Source organism: Pinus tabuliformis, chromosome 1_1 (assembly GCF_031772625.1).
Source record: "Pinus tabuliformis cultivar Carrire ecotype Pingquan chromosome 1_1, CPIR1, whole genome shotgun sequence".
Lineage (NCBI taxonomy): Eukaryota > Viridiplantae > Streptophyta > Pinopsida > Pinales > Pinaceae > Pinus > Pinus tabuliformis.
In genome coordinates this window covers 218,472,665-218,500,104 of record NC_142297.1, presented here as the reverse complement: position 1 = coordinate 218,500,104, position 27,440 = coordinate 218,472,665, and the positions used below count along the sequence as shown (strand labels likewise).

At 39.8% G+C, this 27,440-nt stretch overlaps 2 protein-coding genes across 2 annotated transcripts; both read right to left on the bottom strand.

Moving 5' to 3' along the window:
- Positions 1–5,918: 5,918 nt before the first annotated feature.
- LOC149212324 (disease resistance protein RUN1-like) lies at positions 5,919–7,120 on the bottom strand. Its single transcript, XM_089390592.1, has one exon. The coding sequence runs from the start codon at positions 7,113–7,115 to the stop codon at positions 5,961–5,963; it is 1,155 nt and encodes a 384-aa protein (XP_089246718.1). The 5' UTR covers positions 7,116–7,120; the 3' UTR covers positions 5,919–5,960.
- A 116-nt stretch (positions 7,121–7,236) lies between these two features.
- On the bottom strand, positions 7,237–7,803 carry LOC149212323 (toll/interleukin-1 receptor-like protein). The gene has a single exon (XM_089388633.1). The coding sequence runs from the start codon at positions 7,801–7,803 to the stop codon at positions 7,237–7,239; it is 567 nt and encodes a 188-aa protein (XP_089244759.1).
- Between the last annotated feature and the right edge of the window lie 19,637 nt (positions 7,804–27,440).

Here is a 27,440-nt window from a genome sequence, read left to right as displayed (position 1 = left end):
ATAACAGGAGTGACTAAAGTTTCAAAGAGGAACTTCTTTTTATCCCACATTACGAGGTTTGTTGTTTTACAATTATTTTCAAGACCAAAATAAGCTTTCCATCCCCCATTGATCCTTTTCTCAATGCTATGGTTCCAGTTGAGCTTGTGATGGATATCAATTCCTAAGTACTTGTAAGAATACACTTCCTCCAAGTTATTATTGTCATACATAAAATTAGCGCAAGTGTCCTTCTTGGATTTGATAATCATAACTTTTGTTTTGTCAGTGTTAACAGTCATACCTATGGTAGAGCAGAAATCCTTAAGAAGCTTGAGTTGCTTATCAAGATCAGAAGGGCACCTTGCCAAAAGAACAATATCGTCAGCATAGAGAAGAAGGATAACGACTATCCCAGCTAAGATTGTGCCACCACATCCTGCTTCTTCTAAATAACCTTCGAGCTCATCGATGTAAATGCAAAAAGGGTAGGGGAGAGGGGGCAACCTTGTTTAACTCCGATGTTACACTTAATATCTTTTGATCACCCCTCATTGTTCTTTAGCTTGGCAATTACATTCTCGTATAGCCTTATAGCAGCAGCTCTTAACTCAAGAGGAACCTTTAGCTCTTCTAACCTATTCCAAAGGTTGTATCTAGGAACCGTCGAAAGCCTTTCTAAAGTCTACAAAGCAGCAAAATAAATTGGATTTATCATTACGACATTCCTCCGCAATGATCCTAAGTGTAACAAGGTGGTCAGTAATAATAATAATATATGCCCATAACCTTTTATTAAAAATGCTTAGTCAGTTATGAACTTCCGAATCATATAATATCCACCCGAATGGTTATATAAAATGAATGGCTTTTATTTACGGGTGAACATTTTTTCGCTTTTATTAATGTTGAAGGTTTTCCACATATGAAAGATGATTTTTTAATTTTTTCAAATCTTCAATAAGATTTCCTGTTAGTGATTATGACATCCCAATAAAAATTATATCCACCCAAAAAAAATATAAATTCAAACTAACTATTTAATGGAGAATAATCCACTTACAGACAGACAAATATATTAAAATCAATTTAATGAGATTTATATTAGTTAAATTTTTTCAAATCTTCAATAAAATTTCCTCATTTGAGATCAGCAATTATGACATTCCAATAAAATTTGAGATCAGCAATTATGACATTCCAATAAAATTTATTATATCCCTAATAGAGAATAATCCTCGAATATATTAAAATCAATTTAATGAGATTCATAATAGTCCGAAATTTTTAACCCAATCACATAATTTAGATAATATAAACGGAAATATCACGTAATTTAGATAATACAAACTGTAAATATATTAAAATCAATTTAATGAGATTCATAATAGTCAGAAATTTTTAACCCTATCACATAATTTAGATAATATAAACGGGAATATCGCGTAATTTAGATAATACAAACTTGAAAATTCCATCATTTCACGTTGTTGTTACCTAATTTATTTATTGAATTGAGTTTGTGGCGTAGGTTTAACTTCTTTATCCAAATTTAAAATCATTATAACAAAATTTATCAAGTTTTTCAGGGATGTAACAAAATTGTCAAGCTATAAAAATAGTTTTGTTTTTTGTTGGGTTTGTTTTCGAGTTATAAAAATAGTTTGTTTTTGATTTTATTATTTTTGTTTTTGGGTTTGTTTTCAAGTTATAAAAATAGTTTTGTTTTTTATTTTATTATTTTTTGTTTTATTTGATTAGTTAAATATTATTAATATTTTAAAGTAATTTAAGTTATAATTTATTATTAATATTTGAAAGTAATTTAAGTTTATGGATTATATAAGCTTTGAATTGATAGTAAATGAGTATATTGTTAAATTACATTTTCCAAAAAAAAGGTTATTGGTTCAAATATCTATCATTTCAGTTCATAAAATTAAATTGTATTTTATTATTTAAATTGTAAATTTATAAAGTGGAATGTAATTTAATTGTTACTGAAATTTTATGTTTTGAAGTTTTTTTGTAAAGAAACTATTTCTGAGAAATCTTTTAGGCATTAGAATTGCAAAAATTTATACGACGACAAACGAGATTTTGGGAAAAAAATTTGAAAAAATGAAAATGACACAACAAAACAATTACAACTATGCATTTAAATTTAGCAGACTGCTATATGAAAAAAAAAAGACAAGACAGTCTAATCCACACTAAAGGTTTGGGCCAAAACTCTTAATACCGTAACTCGGTAAACGAAGCAACAATGGTGTATGATCGCAACCCATCTTGTAAAAAACAATATCTTAGGGTGATCGACTATTTACCATAAATATGTAATTTAGATTAATTAGTTTCATCATAAAATTTGAAACTTTCATCCGTTGGGAAAATCTACCTACCTGCCGTGAATCTACTTTCCGGCACAACAAAAATACTATTATTTTCAGACACAACAAACAAATTATTTAAAAAAATTTAAAAAATGCATGCTACATTCCACAAGCACAGCGTATCAGTTTATAGCTGTTCAAAAACCGTTTTAGAAATAAAAATAAAGTTCAAAATGCAATAACAAAACTTATCAGAGTATAACAATTTAAATCGTATGTGCTTTTCTCAGATATATGGTTTTCCTTTTCTAGTTTTTTCATCCGTACAGGAAGGTTTCAGCGGGTGGTGTGCTCAGTGCCTTTCCTGATGCACTCTGTTCATCCTTACTTGTTGGTATCTTTGGAAATATTTCAGAACTCTAGCCGGGCCCTTGATTCTATCCTCACCCAAATCATGGGCAATCTGCCTCCTGCAGATTAATCTCTTTTTACGCACAGGACTCATCGCCTTACTTCGGTTTTTCTCATTAAGAACAGTGACTATCCTTATATACTGCCTCATCAATTCGCTCCTATGATCTGAAGCTATTTTTCTGCTGTTCTCTCATAGCCATCCTATGATCTGAAGCTTTCTGCTGTTCTCACAGAGCTATGTACATGTATTTTGACTCTATATTTTCTTAATATACGATCCCCATTTTCTCTCTGAAAAATGTGCTTTTCTAGACTCAAAAATCTCTTTAGAAATAAAAATAAACTGCAAAATACAATAGCAAGGCTTAGGAATAAAAGGACATGATAAAATAGAGAATTTCAATCTTAGCAAAATACAATAGCAAGGCTTGGGAATAAAAGGACATGATAAAATAGAGAATTTCAATCTGCTAAGAGTGCATTGGGCAATCAAGAAGTAAGATTGGTAATGCGCTATGGATGTTTTCAATACTAATATATGAGCAGCAGGGCAAAAATGCGCTGCCCGAAAATCGCCATACTATATATGATCATCCCTTCCATCTCCAAAAAGAAAAGTCACATTATGGACTACTCCGTAGTATATATTGCGGGGGACGACGGAGATAAAAGCACAGTACATGATGCTTGATTCCTTGCAAAATATTAAATCGATCACACATCATTCAATTCTTTTCATTTCATTGCACATCATTCACAAACATGATGCCTTAAAATGGTGGGTCACACATCATTCCATTCAATTCAATTCATTTAATTTCATTACACATCATTCACAAACATAATGCCTTATGGTCGTTAAATCCACATTATTTGGATATGTTTGTAATGTGTGTCATTAGCCTGCGTTTTCAGGTATAACCTTGCTTAGGCCTGCGGGCCCACTTGAGAAACCGCCGTAGACACACAAAACTGGCCATGCTTTACACCAGGTACAGAGTAGGAATTTCAAATCTGAAACTGCTTCGGTCAGTCATTGTCATTTGAATACAGGACATTGAGGGGTTGGAATGAAGTTTAGTTGTAATTGACGGGCAAAACACGCCGTGAAGTTCTGGGCAATTTGCCCGTCGAATTCTCCATTCGAGATTGTTTCCTACGTCAAAGCCTCTACGAACGCCCGCCTCTTCAAACTTTGTCGGATGCGCCTTAGGAACGCCCAACAGTTGAAGTTTTGTCCGATGCGCCTACCCCTGCATTGCTTCCTTTGTGGAGAGCCCCAACCGCTGACTTCCTTCAGCTTTGGACAATCACTCTTACTCCACGAACTCAAATTTCCCATACTTGGTAGCTCCTCTAATTTTATGCAGCTGAAAGTGTGCAGATGTTTAAGTGTTGCTGGCAATGCTTCAACCAACACTAGACGATCACAACCCTCTATGCGGAGCTGTTGAAGATTGGGTAAAACAGCTTCTAGTTTCCCCTCATCCGTTGTTGTTTCAATCCCCCCTCCAACTTTCATGAATGTCGCTTCTTCTATTGACGGACATTCTTTTAGCTCTAACACTTCAAGATCCTTGATCCCTTCGATATTCAACGTTTCCAATTGACTCAACATTCTGATGGAATCGTGCAGACATTTCAAGGAGCAGTAGGCGAGCGTCAATTCCTTCAAGCTCCTTAGATAACCCAATGAAGGTGGGAGCGATTCCAAGCAAGAGCTTTTTAATTCCAGAGTTTTCAAATTACTCAGGTTTCCGATAGCACTTGGCAATTCTTTGAACTCAAAGTCCAAACGCAATCTTTGCAAAAACCGTAAATATGCAAGCTGGGCAGGCACTGCTTCAATATTCTCACGAGCTGAAAGTGAGAAGCCTCCTGAAAGAGACAAGTCTTCAAGTGTGGTGATCTTTTCCAGGGTTTCGATCAAGATGGTCAACTGCTTGCAACCAGTCAAATGCAAATATTTTAGTTGTATAAAATTTTCGAAAGAATTTGGGAGCTTCTGCAATTTTTGGCAACCAGACAAGTCAATATGCTGGAGGTTGATTAAATTCCCAAAGGAACTTGGCAGCATCTGCAATTTTCCGCAACCAGACAAGGCAATGTGCTGGAGGTTGATTAAATTACCAAAGGAACTTGGCAGTATCTGCAATTTTCTGCAATCAGACAAGTCAATATGCTGGAGCTTGGTTAAATTCCCAAAGGAACTTGACAGGAACTCCAATTTTTTGCAACCAGACAAGTAAATATGCTGGAGGTTGATTAAATTCCCAAAGGAACTTGGCAGCATCTGCAATTGTTTGCAACCAGACAAGTTAATATGTTGGAGGTTGATTAAATTCCCAACGGAACTTGGTAGCGTCTGCAATTTTCTGCAATGAGACAAGTCAATATGCTGGAGCTTGGTTAAATTCCCAAAGGAATTTGGGAGATTCTGCAATTTATGGCAGTCAATCAACAATAGATCTTGTAGGTTGGTTAAATTCCCAAAAGAATCTGGCAGCATTTGAAGTAGGTCGCACCCGAACAACTTAACATACTGGAGGCTGGTCACGTTCCCAAAAGCATCTGGCAGCGACCTCAAATGACAGTAATGGAATACCAAGTGTTTCAAGGACGCCAAATGACAGAACTCTTCTGGCAAACTTTCCAATGGTATTTGATTATTCAGACCGCTACCGCTGAGGACAATCTTCTCTAGGTGCTTCAGCTGCCCTATGGACTTTGGAATCTTGGACAGCCTACAAAACTCCATTTGCAACTGCCTCAGGTTCAGAGGTGCCTGCAATCCAACCCTATGTCAACCATATGCATTGTGGTATATGAAAACAGTAAACCAATTTTTACAATGTAGGAATATAGAAACAACCCTGTCAATGAGTTACATGACTACCTACCTGAGATTCAAGGCACCACAGTGTTTCCAAATTGTGTCTCCTTATATCTAGAGCTAATAAATTCCGGGTTGAAATCTCTGAAGCTGACGAGGAGTGCTGCCAGCACTCCTCGTAAAGATATATTAGTTGCAGTGACCGCCCAACGCTGAATATACCTTCCACATGAGAATGCTCAAAGTCAGGGAGCTGCAACCTCAGCTCAGTTACTAGATGATCGCATTCTGGAAAAGTTTTGATTTCTCCCACCTAAATTGTTATATGGAAACTATTAGAAACAATATTGACATCCTTCCAATATTTAAGAATTCAAAATTTGACAGATCACTACACTATTTTAAAAGTCGGTCAAAAACTTCAAACTAATATGTACAGATGACTGGTTCCAAAGGCTTACGGCTGCGAAACGAATCCGACGCAAAGGTTCTTTGCTTGCAAGATCTCTGCCCAATTCTCTAAGGTGGTCGTGCATTCTTATGCATTCTGCCTTCTCATTGGAGAATATATCATCCCGACACTTCTCCACCTTGACCTCCACGAGGCACTTGTTCTGTAAATTCTGAAGAGCGAGTGATCCTTCCCACCCGGATCCATCCCATACCCTAATGGCTGTTTCCTTTCTTCGTCCTATGAAGATACAGGCAATATCTAAGAATATTTGCTTCTCCTCTTCATCCAGACTGTCGTAGCTAATTTTCAGGGTCTTTTGTATGTCTTCATGAAGTATTTTGGAAATTTTGCGCAACTGCGCTTTCCAATGCTCAAGATTTTTACGATAAAGAAGCGAACCGATGACTTTGAGAGATAATGGTAACCCCTTGCAGGCATGCAAAAAATCATTAACTAATTGTTCAAATCCTGCAACAGCATGAGGTTGTCGGAATGCATGCCAGCAAAAGAGCTCTGTGGAGTGTTGTGGATTGAGGCCTTCGAGCATGTAAATAAATCCATCTTCAACACCCCAATCTGTAAGTACGCTCTTATCGTGGGATGTAACTAAAATTAAGCCACTGAAATTAAGGACATCCCTCGCTCGTAAAATCGGAAGCAAAGCTTCCAGCTGATCTATATGATCCACATCATCCAAAATGATAAGAGCATGACACTGTGAGAGATGTTTTTTAAGAAGAGAGACACCTTCGTGAGTGTTGTTTATTTTGGCATCCACCTGACTCAAGTCCCTAATAAGTTGTATCTGCAAGGACTCTAAGGATCCTCTAGAGGCCTTTTCTCTGACATCTGATAAAAAACTGGAACGACGGTACTTTGTTCTCTCTCTGTTAAAGAACTCTTTTGCGAGGGTGGATTTTCCAACGCCCCCAAGTCCGACAAATCCTACAATCCTAGCCTCCCCATTTTGGTGCTGCTGCAATAACACTCTTTCTTCAAAAACTTTAATTTTGTCATCCAATCCAGTAGGATATTTGGAGACATCCAAGGGTGGCTGTGGAACTATTTCCAACAATCGTTCCACAACAGCGGCCAGCAGCATCCCCTCGTCACTGAATAATATTGAGAATAAACCTACTCGTAAGAGAAAACTATGATATAACTATGAATCAGACAAATGAAACAATAACCTTGACTGACAAACGAACAGGAGATTTGAGTACTCACCCATTATACGGCGCCTCATCCAGCTCGAAGCCGCTGAGTCCAGCAACTTCCTTGAGAGCCTTCTTCCATTTTCCAATGGTGTTGGAATCGTATCGTTGCAGAGAATCGGACGTTTCCTTCTTTTGGAGCGAGCTCAGGGCTTCGGCATACACTCCATTTTCTCCCTCCGCCCACCGAACTTCCGACGGCTTGACACCGAAGAAGACGGGAATAATCGTTGACTTCGACTTCTGCTTCATCTCCAGCATGAGCAGCAACTCGTTGAGACACCAGTGTGATTGGCAATAATTGGGAGAGAAAACAGCCAAATGGATGGACGCAGCTCTAATAGCGCCGTCTATCTCATCAGTTAACTCTTCTCCCTTCCTGATTTCTTCCCTGTCCAGGAAGACTCGCAATCGATGATCCCTGAGACGATTGTAAAGATGGCTGACAAACGTGTTCTTAACGTCAGGGCCTCTGTGATTGAGGAACACATCGAACTGGTAGCACTTGTTGCCGTCCGCTGTGGAAGCGGAGGCGGAGGCGGAGGTGGAGGCCCATGATGTGGAGGAAGATGCCATGGGATACAGAATAATAATAGTACAAAAGATTGGGAATGCGCAATCAATCACCTGAGTATATGCTTCCAAGTTATATTAGCAGGCCTTTGGCACGCTCTGTGTCTGTAGATCTCGGTGCTTGCTAATCGAAACGGACAAGCAAAACTGCAATCCAATGTCAGATTCTTCGTGGGTACCTTGCATTTCCTGATTGATTTAACTACCGACACCGCCCCACTTCACGGGTTTTTATCTCTTTCGTCGAAAAGACGATCCCCTTTCGCAGGATTCTTTTCTTTTGATTTGATTTCATTCAGGGCCGCCTAAACTTCAAACACATGCCACCTAACTTCCTAGTTAGGGAACACGTTTTTTTTCCTTCTGATTTCCCGCTTGCCGATTAGTATATGCAATCAACCTTCTGGTTACGACTCTTTTTTTCTTTTCTTTTTTAATTTAAAAACAATTTTCTCCGTTTACTTTGGTGTTGTTATTGACCACTAATTTATGGTGTAAGTTTTCATAGTATATGAAAAAACAACAAAACCACATAAATGATATAAAAATATGAAGTTGTGGAAGGAGCTTTTATTTAAAGCTGGTTCCTGCCATGACTTTCAATCAAAACGATCAACAGAAATTCACAATAGATATCTTGAAGTAAAGGTCTTTTGCAAACTAAAGGATAAATTTACCTTGAGGTAAAGGTATTTTGCAAACTAAAAGATAAATTTCAAACGATCAACTGAAATTCGATATCTTGAAGTAAAGGTCTTTTGCAAACTAAAGGATTAATTTATCTTGAAGTAAAGATATTTTGTAAAATAAAGGAAGTAAAGGTCTTTTGCAAATTATAGGATAAATTTATCTTGAAGTAAAGGGTTTTTTTGCAAATTAAAGGATAAATTAGGTGTGTATAAGAAAAAATATAAGTACGATAGTTGTTTTTAATGTGATTTTTTGGAAGTTTTTTTATAGGTTTTTTGGGTTCAATTTCTCTAAAATCTAACAAAAAATTATTGAAATCACGAGTTTGATGGGTAACCCCTGCACAATTGAAGTGCCCTAGGGATTTTTCAAGGCTTTGAATCCATATATATAGTAAAAAAAACAGTTTAAATAACACAAATTAACATTTCACCTCCATCCGATTCCAGCACCTCAAAGTCCAAAAAATCCCACTAAAAACAACTCCATTACCAAGTTCAATTATATATATATATATATATATATATATATATATATATATATATATATATATATATATATATATATATATAACCACAATCATATAATAATTAATGTTAGCATTTATATATATATATATATATATATGCTAAAATTAATTATTATATGATTGTGGTTAATATTTTTTTTTTTTTTTTTTAATATATAAAAATAAAGACTTTCCCAAGGAAGACTGATATCAGAAGACAACTAGGGTCTTGGAAAAATGACAGAGGCTTGGGGCAAGGGTTTCTAGACACAGGTTACAGAGACCATGGTTCGACTCCACAGTCAGCCACCCTAACTGCTTCACCTCCTTGTGGCTCCCCATAACCTCCAACTAACGGCTTACGGGCACGACCTGCCGGCTGGAAGCTTACCCATTGTCGTTTCTGGCCCCCTCACTGACATTCTCTATTCGCTAGCATCGATCCTGCAAGCAACTGTCAGCTAGCTGGGTTGATAGTTATGGACGACCTCCTTGATTATTCCGCGGACCCTTCGGAGGATGTGCCCATTTGGACACAACCCAGGACCACTTCGGAGGGTTTCTTTGCTTTTGACCATGAGCTTTCCGAGGAAGTAGAAGGCCTCCCCTCATTTTCTTAGGCTTTTGCTCGCCCGCAGATTCCACCCATCTCTCTTCCGGAAGGAGCTCCAACCATACAAGATTACGTCCCCTTCCTCCTTTACCTCATTCACGGGCCTTGGGAGCACTGTCTCATCAGCTGGGGGAACAAACCCTAGAGGCATCCGCTGGTACTTTACCCTCTTCAACTGGATTATACTTTCCCCCATCTCAAGCAGCTGACACATCTACATTCTCGGCTCCTGTGTCTACCTCACCAGGCAATTTCACCGGTATCGACTCCATCCTTGGTTTTTTCGACTCCATCTCGGTTAAACCCATATCAAGGGCTAGGGTTTCGACCTCCCGAGAAAACGTACTACCATCAGGGATCCATGAAGCTTCAGGAAGTAGGGATAGAGGATTTTCTAAGAGGAAGCGGTGCATTCAGCTACGAAGTCATGAGACCTTCCTCAAGCTATCTGAGGATATCCCGTTGATTGAAACCATGGATTCGGCAGATAAGGTCTTAGTGGGGAGGGTTCATGGTAGACATTACAGTGTTGAGCGACTTTAGAAATGGACTATGGAGGTTTGGGGGCATCACATGACGGAGCCCCCCAGGGTTCAAACTTTTGTCAAAGGATGGTTTGCATTGAATTTCAACTGCTTGGCCCATACCAACTGGGTCCTCTCTACTATCTGGCATATCGACCAAGCACTCGTGCTACTTAGAAGATGGATGCCTTTGTTTGACCTTGAGCTGGAAAGGGTTGATTCTGGTCCTATCTGGGTTCGGCTTCCAGGGCTGCCCTATCATTTCTGGACAGAAGAGGTCTTCAGACGGATTGGGGATGCAATGGGGACTTACCTTACTTTCGATGCTTCCTTCTAGACCACCAGTCGAATGGCTTATGCTAGAATTTTGGTCCATTTAGATCTCTCTGAAGGCATCCTGGAGCATATTAATATACAATGGTGAGATGTTACCAGGAAACAATTATTAGACTATGAAGGAATACCCTTCAGATGCAGGAGGTGTCATAAAGTCGGACATCTCTTCAAGGACTGTCCACTTAATGGTGGAAAGCTCAGGAAGACAAACAGAGAGTTCTCTCAGGAACCATTGGAGCCGGTATCTCAGAAACATGTGGAACCAGTGAGAGAGGAACAACCTCGGGGTTTTGGGGAACAACCTCAAAAATCTACTATAGATGCACAGCCAGCACAGCCTAGCACTAAGGATCTGACTCTAGTACCTACAAAGACCTCCCAGAAGAAGTGAGGCAGACCTCCACACTATCCCCGTCCCCCGCCTCCTGAGCAGTCCATGGTGGCCTCCGGAGATTCCAATGCATCGGGTAAGCAAATCTCACATCCTGAACTCTCACATTGCTTATCTGATTTGCATGTTATTTCTTTATCTGGGTTAACTTTGGGATCTTGCATGGCCACTTCTATGATTGTTGTTACACCGATTAATTGTCTCATTGCTCCCCCTAGTACTTCTATCTTTGTCACGCCCCCCCTCTTCTGATTACCACCCCATCGTCTCCCTCTTCCTCGTCCCTTGTTCCTCCTGCATCTGGATACCACACTCGTTCAAAAACTAGGAAACTGGAATTGGACCAAGTGGGTCTAGACATTTTATCCCCCCCTCCTCCTCATAAGCTTCCAAGAGGTCGGCCCTCTTCCCTCTCTATGGCAAAATCTTAGGCGGTTGATAATATCGCTTTGGGTACTCAGTCCACTATCCCCGGGGTCCTTAGAGCCAAAGTTACCCCTGCCGAGCCCCCGACATGAAGATTTTATCCTTCAACTACAGAGGGCTAGCTAGGCCTGAGAAAAAACTAGCTCTTCGTCAGTTAGTTTTTGCCGACCCGTTGGATCTCATCTTCTTACAAGAAACCCTCGGTCCTGCGACCGATATCTCTCGCACTCTGGAATCAATTCTACCTGGGTGGCATTTCACAGGCCTTGATGCCCATGGACGATTTGGAGGACTTGCCTTGGGATATAATTCCTGTACTATAAATCTTCTTAATTGTTGGGGAGGGGCTGGTCTCATTGGGGCGGATATTCATTCGGCCGATCTGGGTATGGATTTTAGGATCTTGAACATTTATGGACCTTGTCAAAACAAACGCATATTTTGGGAGAAGCTCCTAGACTCGGCTCTGCTTAATGCTGACCGTCTTATTATTGGTGGAGATCTCAACTTCTCCATAGGACACTCAGAGTCCTGGGGTCACCGAGCACAGTCTGACTCTCTCTCAGATTTTTTCACCGACTCTCTGGAGACACACAACCTGGTGGACATTCCATCTCCCAGGCTACAAGCTACCTGGAGAAACAATAGGACTAGTGAGAATGGTCTGGCCAGAAGACTCGACCACTTCCTTGTGAAGGAAAGTCCTCGATTTAGGTCTGCATATCAGGCAATGGGTCGGATCTGGGGGGATCTCGGACCATTTGCCTATCTACATGGAAATGGAAGGTGGAAGAACTAAGCCAAAGGGACCATTCAAATTTTGCTCAACCTGGCTCAAGGATGACTCTTATATCAATTTGGTCACTGAATTCTAGAGATCACATCCACTTGGGGCTAGAGGAAATCTAACGGAGGGTTTCATTCACAACCTCTCTGAGCTAAATAAATTGTCTAAGAATTGGGCACATCACAAAAGAATTCAGGAGGATCACTCACTGAGGCGCATCGAACTGGAGCTGATAAATTTTGAAAATGACCTGGGTGGACTATACAGTTCGGAGGCTCACAAGGAGAAGATCACTTCCCTCTACGCTGCTCGGAGCAAAATCCTTAAGGACAGAGAAGCAGCCTGGAGGCTGAGAAGCAGAGCTATCTGGATGAAGGAAGGTGATGCCAATACCAAATTTTAGCACAAGTTTGCCAATGGAAGCAAGGCGATTAACAATATTTGGAAACTTCGGGATGAGCTGGGTCAGATCGCAAATACCTTCCCTCAGCTTGCCTCACTTGCCACCTCACATTTCAAAAGGACATACAGTGCCCCCGGGACACTAATCTGGCCGAGATTATCAGAGTTGCACAGCATTTTCCAAGATTTGTGGAGCAAGAAGAGGGTACCGATCTGATGAAATAAGTCACAATAGAGGAGCTGGAGGCCACCCTAAAATGGTTCAAAAAGGACAAGAGCCCTGGACCTGATGGTTGGACTATCGAGTTCTACCTAGATTTTTTTGATATCATCGGCACAGACTTATTAAAGGTCATTGAGGATTCTAGAAATAATGGACATTTGGAGGCTGCCATCACCTCTACATTCATTGCTCTTATTCCAAAAGTTGATAACCCTCGCTCTTTTGACGAATATCGCCTTATCTCACTCTGCAACTGCTTGTATAAGATCATTGCAAAAATTATTTCCAACGGATGCAACCCATACTTTCAAACCACATTTCACCTAAACAATTTGCTTTCCTCCAGGATAGGCAGATTCACGAGGCCATTGGCACTGCCCAGGAAGTTTTACATACTCTCCACACCAAAAAAGGCAAAGGTATGATTCTGAAGGTAGATTTATCTAAAGCTTTTGACAGAGTGAATTGGTTATACCTTAGAATGTTTTTAACCCATCTCGGGTTCCCATTCAATTTCATCAAATGGATTATGTGTTGCATCACTAACGTTCCGTATAGTGTTCTGGTCAATGGAAGCGCATCTCCTTTTTTCTTCTTAGAAAGAGGTTTGAGGCATGGATGTCCACTGTCTCCGCTACTTTTTCTGTTGGTTATGGAGGGGCTAAGCAGAATCATCAGGGAGGAGCACAGAAGGGGCAGATTACAGGGTATCAAGATGATAGATGATTGCACGCTCACACATCTACTATTTGTGGATGATGTTCTGATATTCCTTAATGGAAGTATTAGTGACCTCACCAATATCAGAGCCTCTTTCACCTTATTTCAGGAAGCTACAGGCATGTTGATCAATGAACATAAATCTACCCTCACAGCTACAGAGTGCTCTCAGCATGAACTACAGTTCGCCCTTCATCGCTTCCAGTTTACACTACATAATCTTTCTGAGGGATTGAAATATCTGGGGTATAGATTAAAGCCTAATGGATACAAGATTGCTGACTGGACCTGGCTCATTGCTAAGCTGGAAAAGAGACTCAATATTTGGTACCTCAAATATTTATCTCGTGCTGGACGCCTTACTCTTATCAAGAGTGTCTTGGAAGCCACTCCAATATACTGGATGTCCCTGGCATGGATTCCTAGAGGAATTCTTACCAGAATACAATCAATTTGCTGTAGATTCTTATGGAGGGGAAGCCAGCAAGGGAAGATATTTGCATGGGTTAAATGGGAGGCTCTCAATCTTCCAAAGAAATGGGGAGGTTGGGGGATTAAGAAATTGGACGATTTCTCCTCTGCTTTCGCTGCTAAGCTAGGGTGGCACCTGGTCACATCTGACAGCCTTTGGTCGAGAGTGACAACATCGAAATACATTTCCCCTCTACACATCTTGGATTGGATCAGAAGACCGATCTGGAACTTAGCTGGGATATCGACCATCTGGAAGGCTGTGATTAAATCATTGGATACCATTCGAGCTGGTCTCACTTGGAGGATACTCTCGGGTCACAGCGTCCGCATAGGCATTGATCCATGGGTGGGTTGCGGGAATGCACACAGACTGCCTCTTGAACTTCTCCAGCATCTTCGAGCACACAACATCACACATATTGCACATATTGCAGATAGTGAGAAATCTTCTTTTCTTTATCAAGCTTGGAAATCAGCCCACCAGCTTGACATCCCCCCACATTGGCAACTATCCTGGGAAAACTATACTCGGGCTTTATCAGAAGCACACATTCGCATTATTGAAGGTGAAGATGAACTTATATGGGCATTAGCCAAATCGGGCAGATTCTCCCCAAAGGAAGGATACCTGTTCCTATCGGCTGATAGGAAACCTCTGTCCATACAGGCTTGGTGGAAACACCTTTGGAAGCTGAAGGCCCCCCCTAGGACTCGGCTTCTAATGTGGTGCATTATGAAAAACAAATTACCTACGGGGGATAACCTACTGAAGCGCACCTTTCATGGCCCGCACTGGTGTTATCTATGCAAATGTGAATCTGAATCTGTAGAACACCTGTTCCTCACATGTCCGGAAGCCCGCAATCTATGGTCTCTTCTTGCATCGGCTGTTTCCCCCCATGTGACTGGTCTGCAGACTCCATCGAGGCAGCATGGAACCTTTGGCACTCCTCGATTTCCTCCCACAAGATGCACTGCCTCCCCTTACTCTTTTGCTGGGCAATCTAGATTGCTCGCAACCGCTTAATTTTTCAATCCGTCTCTCCCCGATGGCCTATCATTGCTGCAAAGGTTTTGGCCGATTTTTCACATATACCAGACGATCCCCCACCTCCAAGGCCTAGGAACATTATACCTGAAGTCTTTGATCCTCATATTCCTCGAGCCTATTTTGATGGTGCAGCACAGGAGGATGGTTGCGGGGGCGGGGCCATCCTACATATCTCCGCATCACACTCTTACAACCTACTCCTAGGCTTTAGAAGAGGCACCAACAATTTTGCGGAGCTTCTTGCTGCAAAACACATCATTCTCTTTGCACTGGAGAAGAACTGCCGAGCCTTACAATTATTTGGGGATTCTAAAATTGTTTGTGACTGGCTGAATAGATCCACTAGATGCTCGTCTTTCTCTTTGAGACATATTCTGGATGAGACTTTGAGATTGATTACTCATTTTGATTTTTTTACTTGTAATCATATCTACAGGGAGCGGAACACAGTTGTTGACCGTCTTTCCAAAGAAGCAGCGCTCTGGGAGCCGGGCATCTGGATGATCTGAGAACAGATTGATGGTGTCCATTACCAGTACTATCATAGACCTTTTATGGACATTATTGCTTAGATGGCATGGTACTTTGGATATTTTAAATTTTTGTAAATATTTTGCACTTCTGGACTATTTATGTCGACCATACAACATGTTATTACTGTTTATATTCGAATTGTCACCTCCCTGCATGGATCAAAGGTCACAGTATCTTTTTTGAACTCTGTTAGTCTGGCTGATGATAGTTATGTTATTATACAATGTCTTTGAATATGCATATGCATCTACAAAATGTAATTTCTAATATTAATGAAATTACGAATTTTTCCACGAGAAAAAAAATAAAAATAAAAATATTTAAAATTTAACTAATCAAATATTATGTTAATAAGAAGTGTCATTTTTTTTTGAACTACTCCCATGTTATCCTCATTACATTTCTTAATTAATATGGAATTGATTATTTATATAAAAAAGTGTTTTTATCATAAAACCAATTACAATACGCATACATTATAAGTGTATATGGACTTTTTTTTAAAAAACGTGTGTGAAAGAAGTATTGTGAGATACTTTGAATGATTTTTTTAGGGGAGAGGAAATTTGAACAACAAAAAATTCTCACTTCAAACAATCAACTATTATGTTAGTCATAATGCATAATGCAAAATAATATGTATTTAATTAAAAAATTATCACAAGTTTAAACATGATTATTAGCTTTCTCAAATCTCTTCAAAGTAGTTATTTTTTTTTACTTTTTTATTTTGTTAGGGGGACAAGAAATTTGAACAACAAAAAATTCTCACCTCAAACAATCAACTATTATGTTAGTCATAATGCATAATGCAAAGCAATATGTATTTAACTAAAAAAAATTATCACAAATTTAAACATGATGATCAACTTCCTCAAATCTCTTCAAAATAGTTATTTTTTTAAGAAGTGCATTTACTCATTTTTACTTTTATTCAAAACAATGATATTCTCAATATCATCCTGTTGTTGCAAGTTAAAATTGTAATGTTTTACTATTATGATTTTAAAAATCCATAATAAAATCCATAACCAAATCAACAAGTGGTAATACTATAATTTTTTTTTTTTTAATTTAATATTAAAAATATAACTTTTTAAAATTATGAATCTTAAATTTAATATGTAATAAAAAATATGTGTTACAAAAAATATTTATTCTTCCTATCAAATTTAAAATTATAAAAATTTTGAATTTATGATTTAAAAACCATTATTATTAAAAACTCATTTAAAAGGAAAAATAGAAAACTAAAATGATGTGAAATGTACACTTCTACTACTTTATAAATAAACAAATAAGAAATAAATAAGCATAATTAATATAATAAGAATGAATGTGAAATAATATTAATATATAATAATAATAATGATGATGATTTAATTTTAAGGTCATGACCAAGCTAGAAAACTCTTGTTTTTTAGATAAGAGACCCACCTCCATACAATGATTTGACTACAAAATTTTATGGAGGTGTACATATTCTAAACAATACCAATAATATTTTGAAAAAAATGATATTAAACATTTATCTATCTACTTTGTTCATTCTTCATACTTACTCAAAAATATTAAATAAGTTTAAAATAAAATAAAATACAATTTATTTATTTATTTTTTGTTTCATGACAGGCTAGCTTTTGGATAAGAAACTACAATCTAGTGGCAACTAATCTATCATAATCACCTAACAATGGCACTTGCCCAGGGTACACTAGCCTTTAACATGGTTGAATTTTTCGTATCCATGTAGTTTTTAACTAGAAACCCTCACATAAACAATTTTTTAAAGATAAATTAATTAAAAAATAAATAAATATTATTAGTGTCTTCCATATTATAGCAATAGCTTCATGGTTATCTTTGCATTAGGATTCCCCAATTGGGGCGCAAACGGTGGTGGGTATGAAATTTATTTTGGGAAATGTGTTTGGTGTACAATTGTTGCATCCAGTGCATGGTGTGATAGAGGATAGGTGAGAGGGGTCAGTATTCACTCCCAACATCCCTTCGTTATAAATGCTTGATCTTTTCTACGGGGTGGCAGAGGTATGTTACATATGCGAAAGGAGGTGAGGTTCATTCCTCTACGTCTTGCACCTGAATTTATGTAGCTATGAATTTATGTGGATTCAGGTTGCATGTTGATGAGTTCAGGTTTGGTCTTGGAGTTAGTGTTATATGAGATTCAGTTCAAGCTAGTGTGACTATGGAGCCAATGTTTTTCGTCTTGTATCTACATTCTATAGAGCTTGGGTTCGTCTTTGAATTGGGGTCATCTATTCAACCTCACCCTCTTTGGAAAAAAAATACAAAGGTATTCATATCCTTGTCTAGGTCTTATTTATGGCTATTGATATCCAAGTAATTTTTCAATTTGGGTTTGAAATTGAGGGAAGCCTACTTCTGTTAGTGGAAAATTCGTATTTATTCAAGTTTTGTTTCACCCTTTTTGATTTCTAACCCTGGAGTTCTATGGTCTTGTGAATGGGGGTTCTGTTAGGTTGATTGTAATATTCCTTTTTCTTATATGGCTAGGATGGATTGTATTTGACCATGATATATATCATGGTGTTTTTCCATGCCCAATTCGAAAAATATTTAATCCTTCTGGCACATTATAATGTTCTAATTAATATGCTTACAATAAGAAGAAAATGGAACACAAAGGGATCTGAAAAATGTAGCCTTCTTTATATTAATAACTACTACAAAATAATACATGCCCATACAACTAATATTGGAGCCCTTGCCAAAGGCATGAATGAATTATCATCAATGACTAAACTAAGTGACAAAATCACACTTGTGAATCCTCAATGGATCCACTAGAAAAAATTAACTGTGGGGTTTTTGTCCTAGGATCAAGCTAGAACTGACCAACCAAGTTCTCAACAAACACACAATAAGATAGACAAAATTAGGATGCTCAAATGCCTTTCTCCTCTCCCTTTTTATAGGTTTGATAGACTCTCTAGAAGCCTTTATTTTATTATTTCCCCCCAAAAAAACCATGGGCAAATAACATGACAGATACCATGGTCAAATACCGTCCACCTTGACATATATAAAAAAATTAATATTACAAATGCTCCAACCTCGAGATTTCTTTCCCTCAAGAAATTCACAGTTGTCTGCCAGTATGGTTGTTAGAAGTAGTTGAGTACAAATATTGGGGTCCCATATGAACCACTAAATCATCACAATATGCCATTGTATCACCTAATCAAGGATAGATCTCCTGATTCCTAGATCCTAGATCAAACTCCGAGTCCACTACCCATCAATAGATCCACTGGCGTATGAACTGCCACTTGGATCCCAATCCAAATGTTGATTCAAGATCCTCCTCGATCCCAATGCCACCATAACCTAACTTCATAACACATGCACCATGGCTCTCACTGTATTATGTCCTTGGCTAAGAATGTCCTCCAAAAAATCGTCTCATCAATTAGGTACCAAATCATAATCTCCCACTAATCCATATGTTGAAATGTGTCATATGTGTAAATACCCGCACGAGAAACAATCCCACCATGTTGATGTTGTGCTACTCTGATCCTAATTGGGATGCTCCTAAATTTTCATACCATTGGTTGGTCATGGCCCACCTGTAAAACTCATCTGTAAGGCTCAAACAAAAACCATCTGGAGAAAAAAAATTCCATTTTCCTTCATTGCACAAAAGTGGGATGACAAAACTGCAAGCCCAATCGATGTATCCCTGAATAGGGTTACTCTATGACTCCCAAGTATTTTCCTCATGTTGTCTTATGAGGGAGTTGAGTCATTCCTCAACACTAGACATCTTTGTCACTGACTTGACACATACTGTTGAGAATGCAACAAGATGATGGAGCTTAGTGGAAAGGAGTCGCCTTCACTAAGTGGGCCCGCAGGCTATTTTTGGCGCAAAGTCTATTTTTAGAATATGTCTATTTTTAGACATATGGATCATGGTCTATGAGTTGCAGGATGCTATTTGTGGATGATTGGTCATGTTGGTAAAAATAGATGGACTTCTATTTTTAGACATATGGGCGGTTTCTATTTTTAGACTGCCGGGTTAAAAATAGAATAGTCAAATATTATTAGCTCATAATAATATTTGGACTATAAACATTATCTTATCCTCTTGGAGCACTTCAGTTTGAGCTACAGATGTGGCACATGCAGCTGTCAGAAGGAAATGCACTTTTCTTGTGGGTCAGTTGAGCTATTTCATGCAGGACTTCAGTTAGAACTCATGTGGTTGAGTTTGGTGGAGTTGATTGAGGAGTTGAAGGATTTGTGTTCAGTTTGACTTGGTTGAACTAGTTGTATTTAGTTTAACTGCAAATACACTAGTGATGAGTGATGTGAATTAATTGTTAATTAATTCACTAATTATTAACTCATAAAGCAACTAAAGAATACATCAGTTAACTCAGTGCGTGGACAGTTCAGTGGAGACAAGTGTTAGAGGTTGAGATTGCTATCAGTTGCGACTATAGTTGTGCATGAGATTTTGCACATGCATGGATTGAGTAATGCCAATGAGGATTGCGTGGTTCAACCAAGGAAATATGAGTTTGGTTCAGCCATTCATCATTATTCTCATGCAGGATTGCGTAGTGGAGGCAGGCAAGCAACGGAGGAGATTTGAACCTGTGATTGATTTAGATCTGAGCTAGTTTGTGTGTAACAGGTGGAGATAGTACTGAGTACTTGTGAGGAGTATTGTACTATGTATTTTTACATGTTATCAATCAATATAATATACATATAGTGTGGGGTTTTCAGCTGTATGCTTTCCTGGGGTTACATACTGTGTTAATGTGTGCATGCGATTGATGTTTCATTGTTTTTAATTCCGCAAAATTGATGATCAACGTAGAGGAGGTTATGTATTATGCATGTATTCCGCAATAGTGTATAATTAGGATAATCTCTGTGAATAAGTGTCATATTATTCAAAATTTCTACATGGTATCAGAGCTGTTGATCATCAGATCTATTATTCAGAAAGTGTTTACATTTTATTTCTTCATGGAGAGTCTGTAATCGGGCCACGTAACCTCTGGATTCATCCTTCCTTTGGAAGGTGAGATATCTGGTAAAAGCCCATACAGTCAATCTCTGTATGAGAAATACTTTGTTCTCACGAATTTTAGATCAGAAGCGGTTGAGTTTTGAGCTGGTGGAATTCGAATTTGCAGCAGTGTTTTCTTGGTGTCAAAGTTGAAATGTCTTTCAACGGATTGCGATTGGAGTATGCTCTTGAGGGCAGCTCGAATTATATTGCATGGAAAGACAGGATGGAGGTGATGTTAGATGATAATGGGCTGAAGGAGTTCATAGAGGCTGAGGTCCCAAAGCCTACTGATACTGTGCAAGTTGATGCTTGGCAAAAGAAGACAGCAAAGTGTTGAAGGATTCTGTTGGAGGGCGTGAAGGATCACATTGTGTCCAACCTGCATGGAAAGGCTTCTCCATACTTGATGTGGAAAGCATTGACAGATCTATTCCAAAGCAAGAGCGACCAGAGGAAGTTGGCGCTCAAGGATAAACTCAGAAACATTAAGTGTGAGAAGGGAGACAGTATGCCCAAGTATCTCACGAAGTTCACTCAATGTCGGGATGAGCTGGGAAGTGTGGGGGTGACTGTCGATGATGAGGACTTGGTGAGCTTGGCTCTCCTTGGTCTTCCGAAGAGTTAGAATTCCTATCAGGACTCTATTAATGGTCGGGAGAAATTGCCAGGATGGGAGAGACTTTGGTCAGATCTTGTGCAGGAGGAGATCAGGCGAAATACCAGGGACGGATCTTCATCAAAGGCACCTGATGAAGAAAATTACGCTTTGGCTATCAAAGAAAATAAGGGGAAGAAAAAGAAAGCTTCTCATTCTGGTGCGAAAGGAAAGAAGTAGGACATGTCCAAGGTGAAGTGCTTTCACTGTCACCAGGACGAACAATATGCCACAAATTGTCTGCAGAAGAAGAAAAATAAGCAAGCTGCTGGATCTGCAGCAGGAGAGGCCTTAGCCTCGCAGTTTGAGCTTGATTTTTCATTGATCGCATGCTTGGTATCAAGTGTGATGGGATCGGTATGGTTCTTGGACAGTGGTGCATCTTTTCACATGATAGGAGATCGAGATTTGTTTTCTGATCTGGAGGAGAAAGATCTTGGAGTGCACATCGAGATGGGTGATGATGGTAGATACAGTGCGACCGGTATCGGTACCATTTCCTTTGAGAGGGAGTCTGGTAAACCCTTCGTATTGAAGGAAGTGATGCATGTTCCAGGATTGAAGAAGAATATTATCTCTGTGGCGATGTTAGAAGACAAGGGATATGATGTTGTTTTCAGCGAGGGAAAGGCTTTCCTGCGCTGTAAGACAACTGGAGAAACCTGGAAGATAGGGGTTTGAGTTAGGAACCTTTATTAGTTGCATTTAGATGGCTGCGCAGCAATGGCATGCAAGGCAGAAGGATTGGTGAGTCGGGATGATGGCGAGTTGTGGCATAGGAGATTGGGTCACCTTCACCATGGAGCCTTGAAGATACTGCAGCAGATAACTACTAGGCTTCCTAAAGGCACTCTTACGCAGTCAGATCAGTGCAAGGGGTGTACTTTGGGAAAATTTGTGAAAGAACCTTTAACAAGAACGATAGTCACGCCACGATGATCCTTGAGAGAATTCACACAAACGTGTGTGGACCTTTCTTAGTAGCTTCGACAGCAAAGCACAGGTACTATGTGATCCTTGTTGATGATTTCTCTCGAAAGTGTTGGATCTTCTTCATGCAGAAGAAGAGCGAGACATACTCAAAGTTCTGTGAGTTCAAAGCACTGGTCGAGAAGGATTCGGGGAAGAAGGTGAAGGCTCTTAGGAGCGACAATGGTGGTGAATTCATCTCTGGCGAGTTCAAGGACTTCTGTAACACAGAAGGGATTCGAAGAGAGCTCATAGCTCCCCATAACCCACAGCAGAACGGGGTTGCTGAGCGGAAGAACAGAACGATCGTGGGTGCTGCACGGGCGATGTTGCATGATCAGAGCCTACCCCTTCACTTGTGGGCGGAAGCATGCAATACTGCAGTATATGTGCAGAACCGTTGTCCTCACAGGATACTTGGCATGAGTACACCCGAGGAGGCTTATTCTGGTAAGAGGCCTGATCTTTCTCATTTGAGGATTTTTGGTTCTAACGTTTACATGCATGTGACGAAGGATGCCAGGAAGAAGCTGGAGCCAACCGCAGAGGTTGGGATATTTGTGGGGTACACTGATATGCCCCACAACTATCGTGTGTATTTTCCAGACAATGGCAAGACTGTTGTGCGATGGGATATAAAATTTCAGGAGGAGAAAGCCATGAAGTGTTCGCTTGAGAGGGAGCCACACTTGCATGCAGATGAGGAGCTATTAGTTCCTAAGGATGAGCTTCAGGACGTGGATCAGCCACAGGGCGAAGTTCATGGAGTGGAAGAGACCACTCATGCAAAGCCAACCATTAGAGGGCGAAAGCGCATTACATAAGTTGAGCGACTGGCTCAAGATGCAGAGAAGGTTGGAGGACCACCTACAACTCAACGTAGACAGAGAAAGTCACCTGATCGGTACACTGGATACATGGCTCTTGTGAGCAAATGTGTTGTGACTGAACCATCCTCTTTCAAGGAAGCTGTGGAGGATCCCGCATGGGTAGATGCCATGGTGGAAGAGTATGATTCGATTGTCAGAAACAGTGCATGGGAGATTGTCCCAAGACCGTAAGGGAAATCAGTGGTGGGTTTGAGATGGATCTACAAAGTGAAGCAGGCAGCTGACGGGAGTGTAGAGAAGTACAAGGCAAGATTTGTTGCCCGAGGTTTTTCACAGATAGAGGGGATCGATTATGAGGAGACCTTTGCACCTGTCGCAAGGTATTCTTCCATATGGACGATTCTTGCTCTCTCAGTGCAGATGGGGTGGCACATTCATCAGATGGATGTGAAGACTGCATTCCTCAACAAAGTCATTGAGGAGGAGGTGTACATAGAGCAGCCCGAAGGTTTCAAGATCTTCAGCAGCGAGTCGCATGTGTGTAGGCTCAAGAGAGCGTTGTATGGGTTGAAACAAGCACCACATGCTTGGTACACACGGATAGACAGCTATTTCACTGGACTTCGTTTTCCAAGAGTGAGGCGGATCCTAACCTATACCAGATTGTGGTGGAGGGTAAGTTGCTTATCATTGCACTTTATGTAGATGATTTGATTCTAACAGGTGATGAGCTGTTGATACTTTCATGCAAGGATGATCTTGCTAAGGAGTTTGAGATGAAGGACTTGGGCCTCCTTCATTATTTCCTGGGATTGGAAATTTGGCAGCGCAGTGATGGACTATTTGTTTCTCAGGGTAAGTATGCTCGGGAGATACTGGAGAAGTTCAACATGCATGGATGCAAGCCTGTTGATACTCCTCTTCCTAGAGGTTGGAGGAAGGAGGATGCTACTTCAACAGAAGTAGTGGATGCCACTGTTTATCGACAGTTGGTGGGGTCTCTTATGTATCTGGAAAATACACAACCCGATATATGCTATGCTGTTAACCAACTTTCACAAGCTATGGTTAAGCCAACCAAGCTCTTCTGGAAGGCAGGCAAGCATGTATTGCGTTATCTTAGAGGCACATCGGGATATGGATTGTGGTACAGACAGGAGGATGAGGTGAAGCTATGTGGCTTCACGGATGCAGATTGGGCAGGGAGCCCAATGGAAAAAAAGAGCACAGCTGGAGGGATTTTCAGTATCAGGTCGACAACAGTTTCTTGGTACAATAGGAAGCAGAGATCAGTGGCACTCAGTTCATTAGAGGCCGAGTATATGGCAGCAAGTTTGGCGGCATGCGAGGCTATATGGATGAGGAAGATCCTGGTCGGGTTGTTCGGTTCATTCTTGGAACCTACAGTGATTTATTGTGATAGCCAGTGTTCCATTAAACTCTCGGGTAATCCAGTATTTCATGATAGATCCAAGCACATTGGCATTAGGTACCATCATATCAGAGATTGTGTGCAGTGGAGAATCATGTTACTTTCATACATTCCAACGGAGGATCAGGATGCTGATATCTTGACGAAGGTGCTCACCAGGAGAAAATTCGAATACCACCGAGGCAGGATAGGGGTGGCTGATAATCCATATCTTGTTGAGAGGGAGTGTTGAGAGTGCAACAAGATGATGGAGCTTAGTGGAAAGGAGTCACCTTCACTAAGTGGGCCCGCAGGCTATTTTTGGCGCAAAGTCTATTTTTAGAATATGTCTATTTTTAGACATATGGATCATGGTCTATGAGTTGCAAGATGCTATTTGTGGATGATTGGTCATGTTTGTAAAAATATATGGACTTCTATTTTTAGACATATGGGCGGCTTCTATTTTTAGACTGCCAGGCTAAAAATAGAACATTGGAATATTATTAGCTCATAATAATATTTGGACTATAAACATTATCTTATCCTCTTGGAGCACTTCAGTTTGAGCTACAGATGTTGCACATGCAGCTGTCAGAAGGAAATACTCTTTTCTTATGTGTTAGTTGAGCTATTGCATGCAGGACTTCAGTTAGAACTCATGTGGTTGAGTTTGGTGGAGTTGATTGAGGAGTTGATGGAGTTGTGTTCAGTTTGACTTGGTTGAACTAGTTGTATTTAGTTTAACTGCAAATACACTAGTGATGAGTTATGTGAATTAATTGTTAATTAATTCACTAATTATTAACTCATAAAGCAACTAAAGCATACATCAGTTAACTCAGTGCATGCACAGTTCAGTGGAGACAGGTGTTAGAGGTTGAGATTACTATCAGTTGTGACTATAGTTGTGCATGAGATTTTGCACGTGCATGGATTGAGTAATGCCAATGAGGATTGCGTGGTTCAGCCAAGGAAATACGAGTTTGATTCAGCCATTCATCATTATTCTCATGCAGGATTGCGCAATGGAGGCAGGCAAGCAGCGGAGGAGATTTGAACCTGTGATTGATTCAGATCTGAGCTAGTTTGTGTGTAACAGGTGGAGATAGTACTAAGTACTTGTGAGGAGTATTGTACTATGTATTGTTACATGTTATCAATCAATATAATATATAGATAGTGTGGGGTTTTTAGCTGTATGCTTTCCCCGGGTTACATACTGTGTTAATGTGCGCATGCGATTGATGTTTCATTGTTTTTAATTCTGCAATGATGATCAACATAGAGGAGGTTATGTATTGTGCATGTATTCTGCAATAGTGTATAATCGGGATAAGCTCTGTGAATAAGTGTCATATTATTCAAAATTTCTACACATACCCCTACGAGCTCCTCAATTTTCATATTCTATTGTAAGACACAGAGAAAATTTTAGGGGTGAATCTTTGCCCATGGGCACAATTTAATGCGCTTTCTATTTTTGATAGGAGAATTTTTTAAATTACATGTTTTTTCTATCGTTCGTCCAAAAATTATGGAAAAAATTAGAGATGAAAAATAAATAAATTAACCACCAATATTATGGAAACAGTTAGAGATAAAACATATTTCACCTCTCCAAATTTTCATTCCGAGCCTTGAATGCCTTAAAAATTTAGTTTGCGAGTGGGATTTTCTTCCAATCCCCTCCTGATTTCCAAGAATGGCTCGTAATTCGTTCCAAGCCCTAGTTCGCCTTGAAAAAATCCTTTGCATGCAACACAATGCAGGTGGAATTTTCATTTGCTTCCAATCGGTCCCCAATTTCCAGGAATGGCATTGGTTAGGGGTTATTTTCACCTCGTCTATGGTTAATGTCATCGTAGATTTTAGGGGTTTTCTTACATTTACAGTATGATTCCCTTGTATAAATGTGTACGATATTTACACTCAAAATGAATCCATCGAAATCACCAACACATAGTTAAGGGAGGAGCGCCTCACATGAGAACACTTGGGTAGTGGGTAGAGTGTAGTAACTCTGTGATCAATTGAGTCTTCACAATGGTCATTTGGCATTGAGCTGCAGTCTCAGTCTGGTTCATTGATTGGTGACCTAGACGATTGGAAAATTTTGGATGTTTTAGCCTCGGTCTGACCCTTTCTGTGCATATCAAACAAAAGGTACAACCTTTTTTTCTTCCTTTTAAAAGACAGGATGGATTGTTTTGGTTTAATTGTTTTGTTCACTAGCACATAGTTAAGGGAAGAGCACCTTGCATGAGTGTAACACCCTCCTCCCACATTTACCTAAGTTAACTGGTCCACTGGGATAAACATGTGATGAGAGGATACTATGATGTGATTCAACTTCCCCTGTACACTTAAGGAAGTGGAACCGACAAAAGACAACCAATCTGACCTTCTACACATGGTACAAAACCTTGATGAGTTGTTATAGCGGCTACAACCACCCTCCAAAATTTTTCCTTGGCCTGTTTTGGATCCTTCCTCCCAACCTTACTCAACACTTTGTCTTTCTTCGTCAAGTACTCAAGCTTCAGTGTTTTCCTCGCACAAAGGTAGCCTGTCGATCACAGTTGATCCATTTCCCTCACAGGCTGCTCACCCGAACTTGATCCAGTTGTAGGTTGAGCAACTTCCCCTTGAAAATTGCGCATTTATGGAGGGAAACCAACCTTCCCTCTAGGAATTACGCAATCCTTTCTGAAAGCCTACTGGGCTCCAGGATTGTGCAATCTTGCCAGCCAACCCTCCCAGCAGGATTTGCGCAAATTTTCCCAGCAACAGGCTGTTCAACCCAGGATTTGCCCAAATCTGGGAAGCAGTCAGTTGCTCTGCCCAGAAATTGGGAAAATCTCTTAGGAAGCCAACCTAGGTCCCAACCAGAAATGCACATTTTTCTCTAGCAGTTGAGTAGTCTCTTGCATGTGCAGCTAAGTTGACCCATTCCCTCTGGGACTGAGCAAAACAGACTTTCATGCATGGGCTATTTCTCCCAAGGCAGCATGCAAAG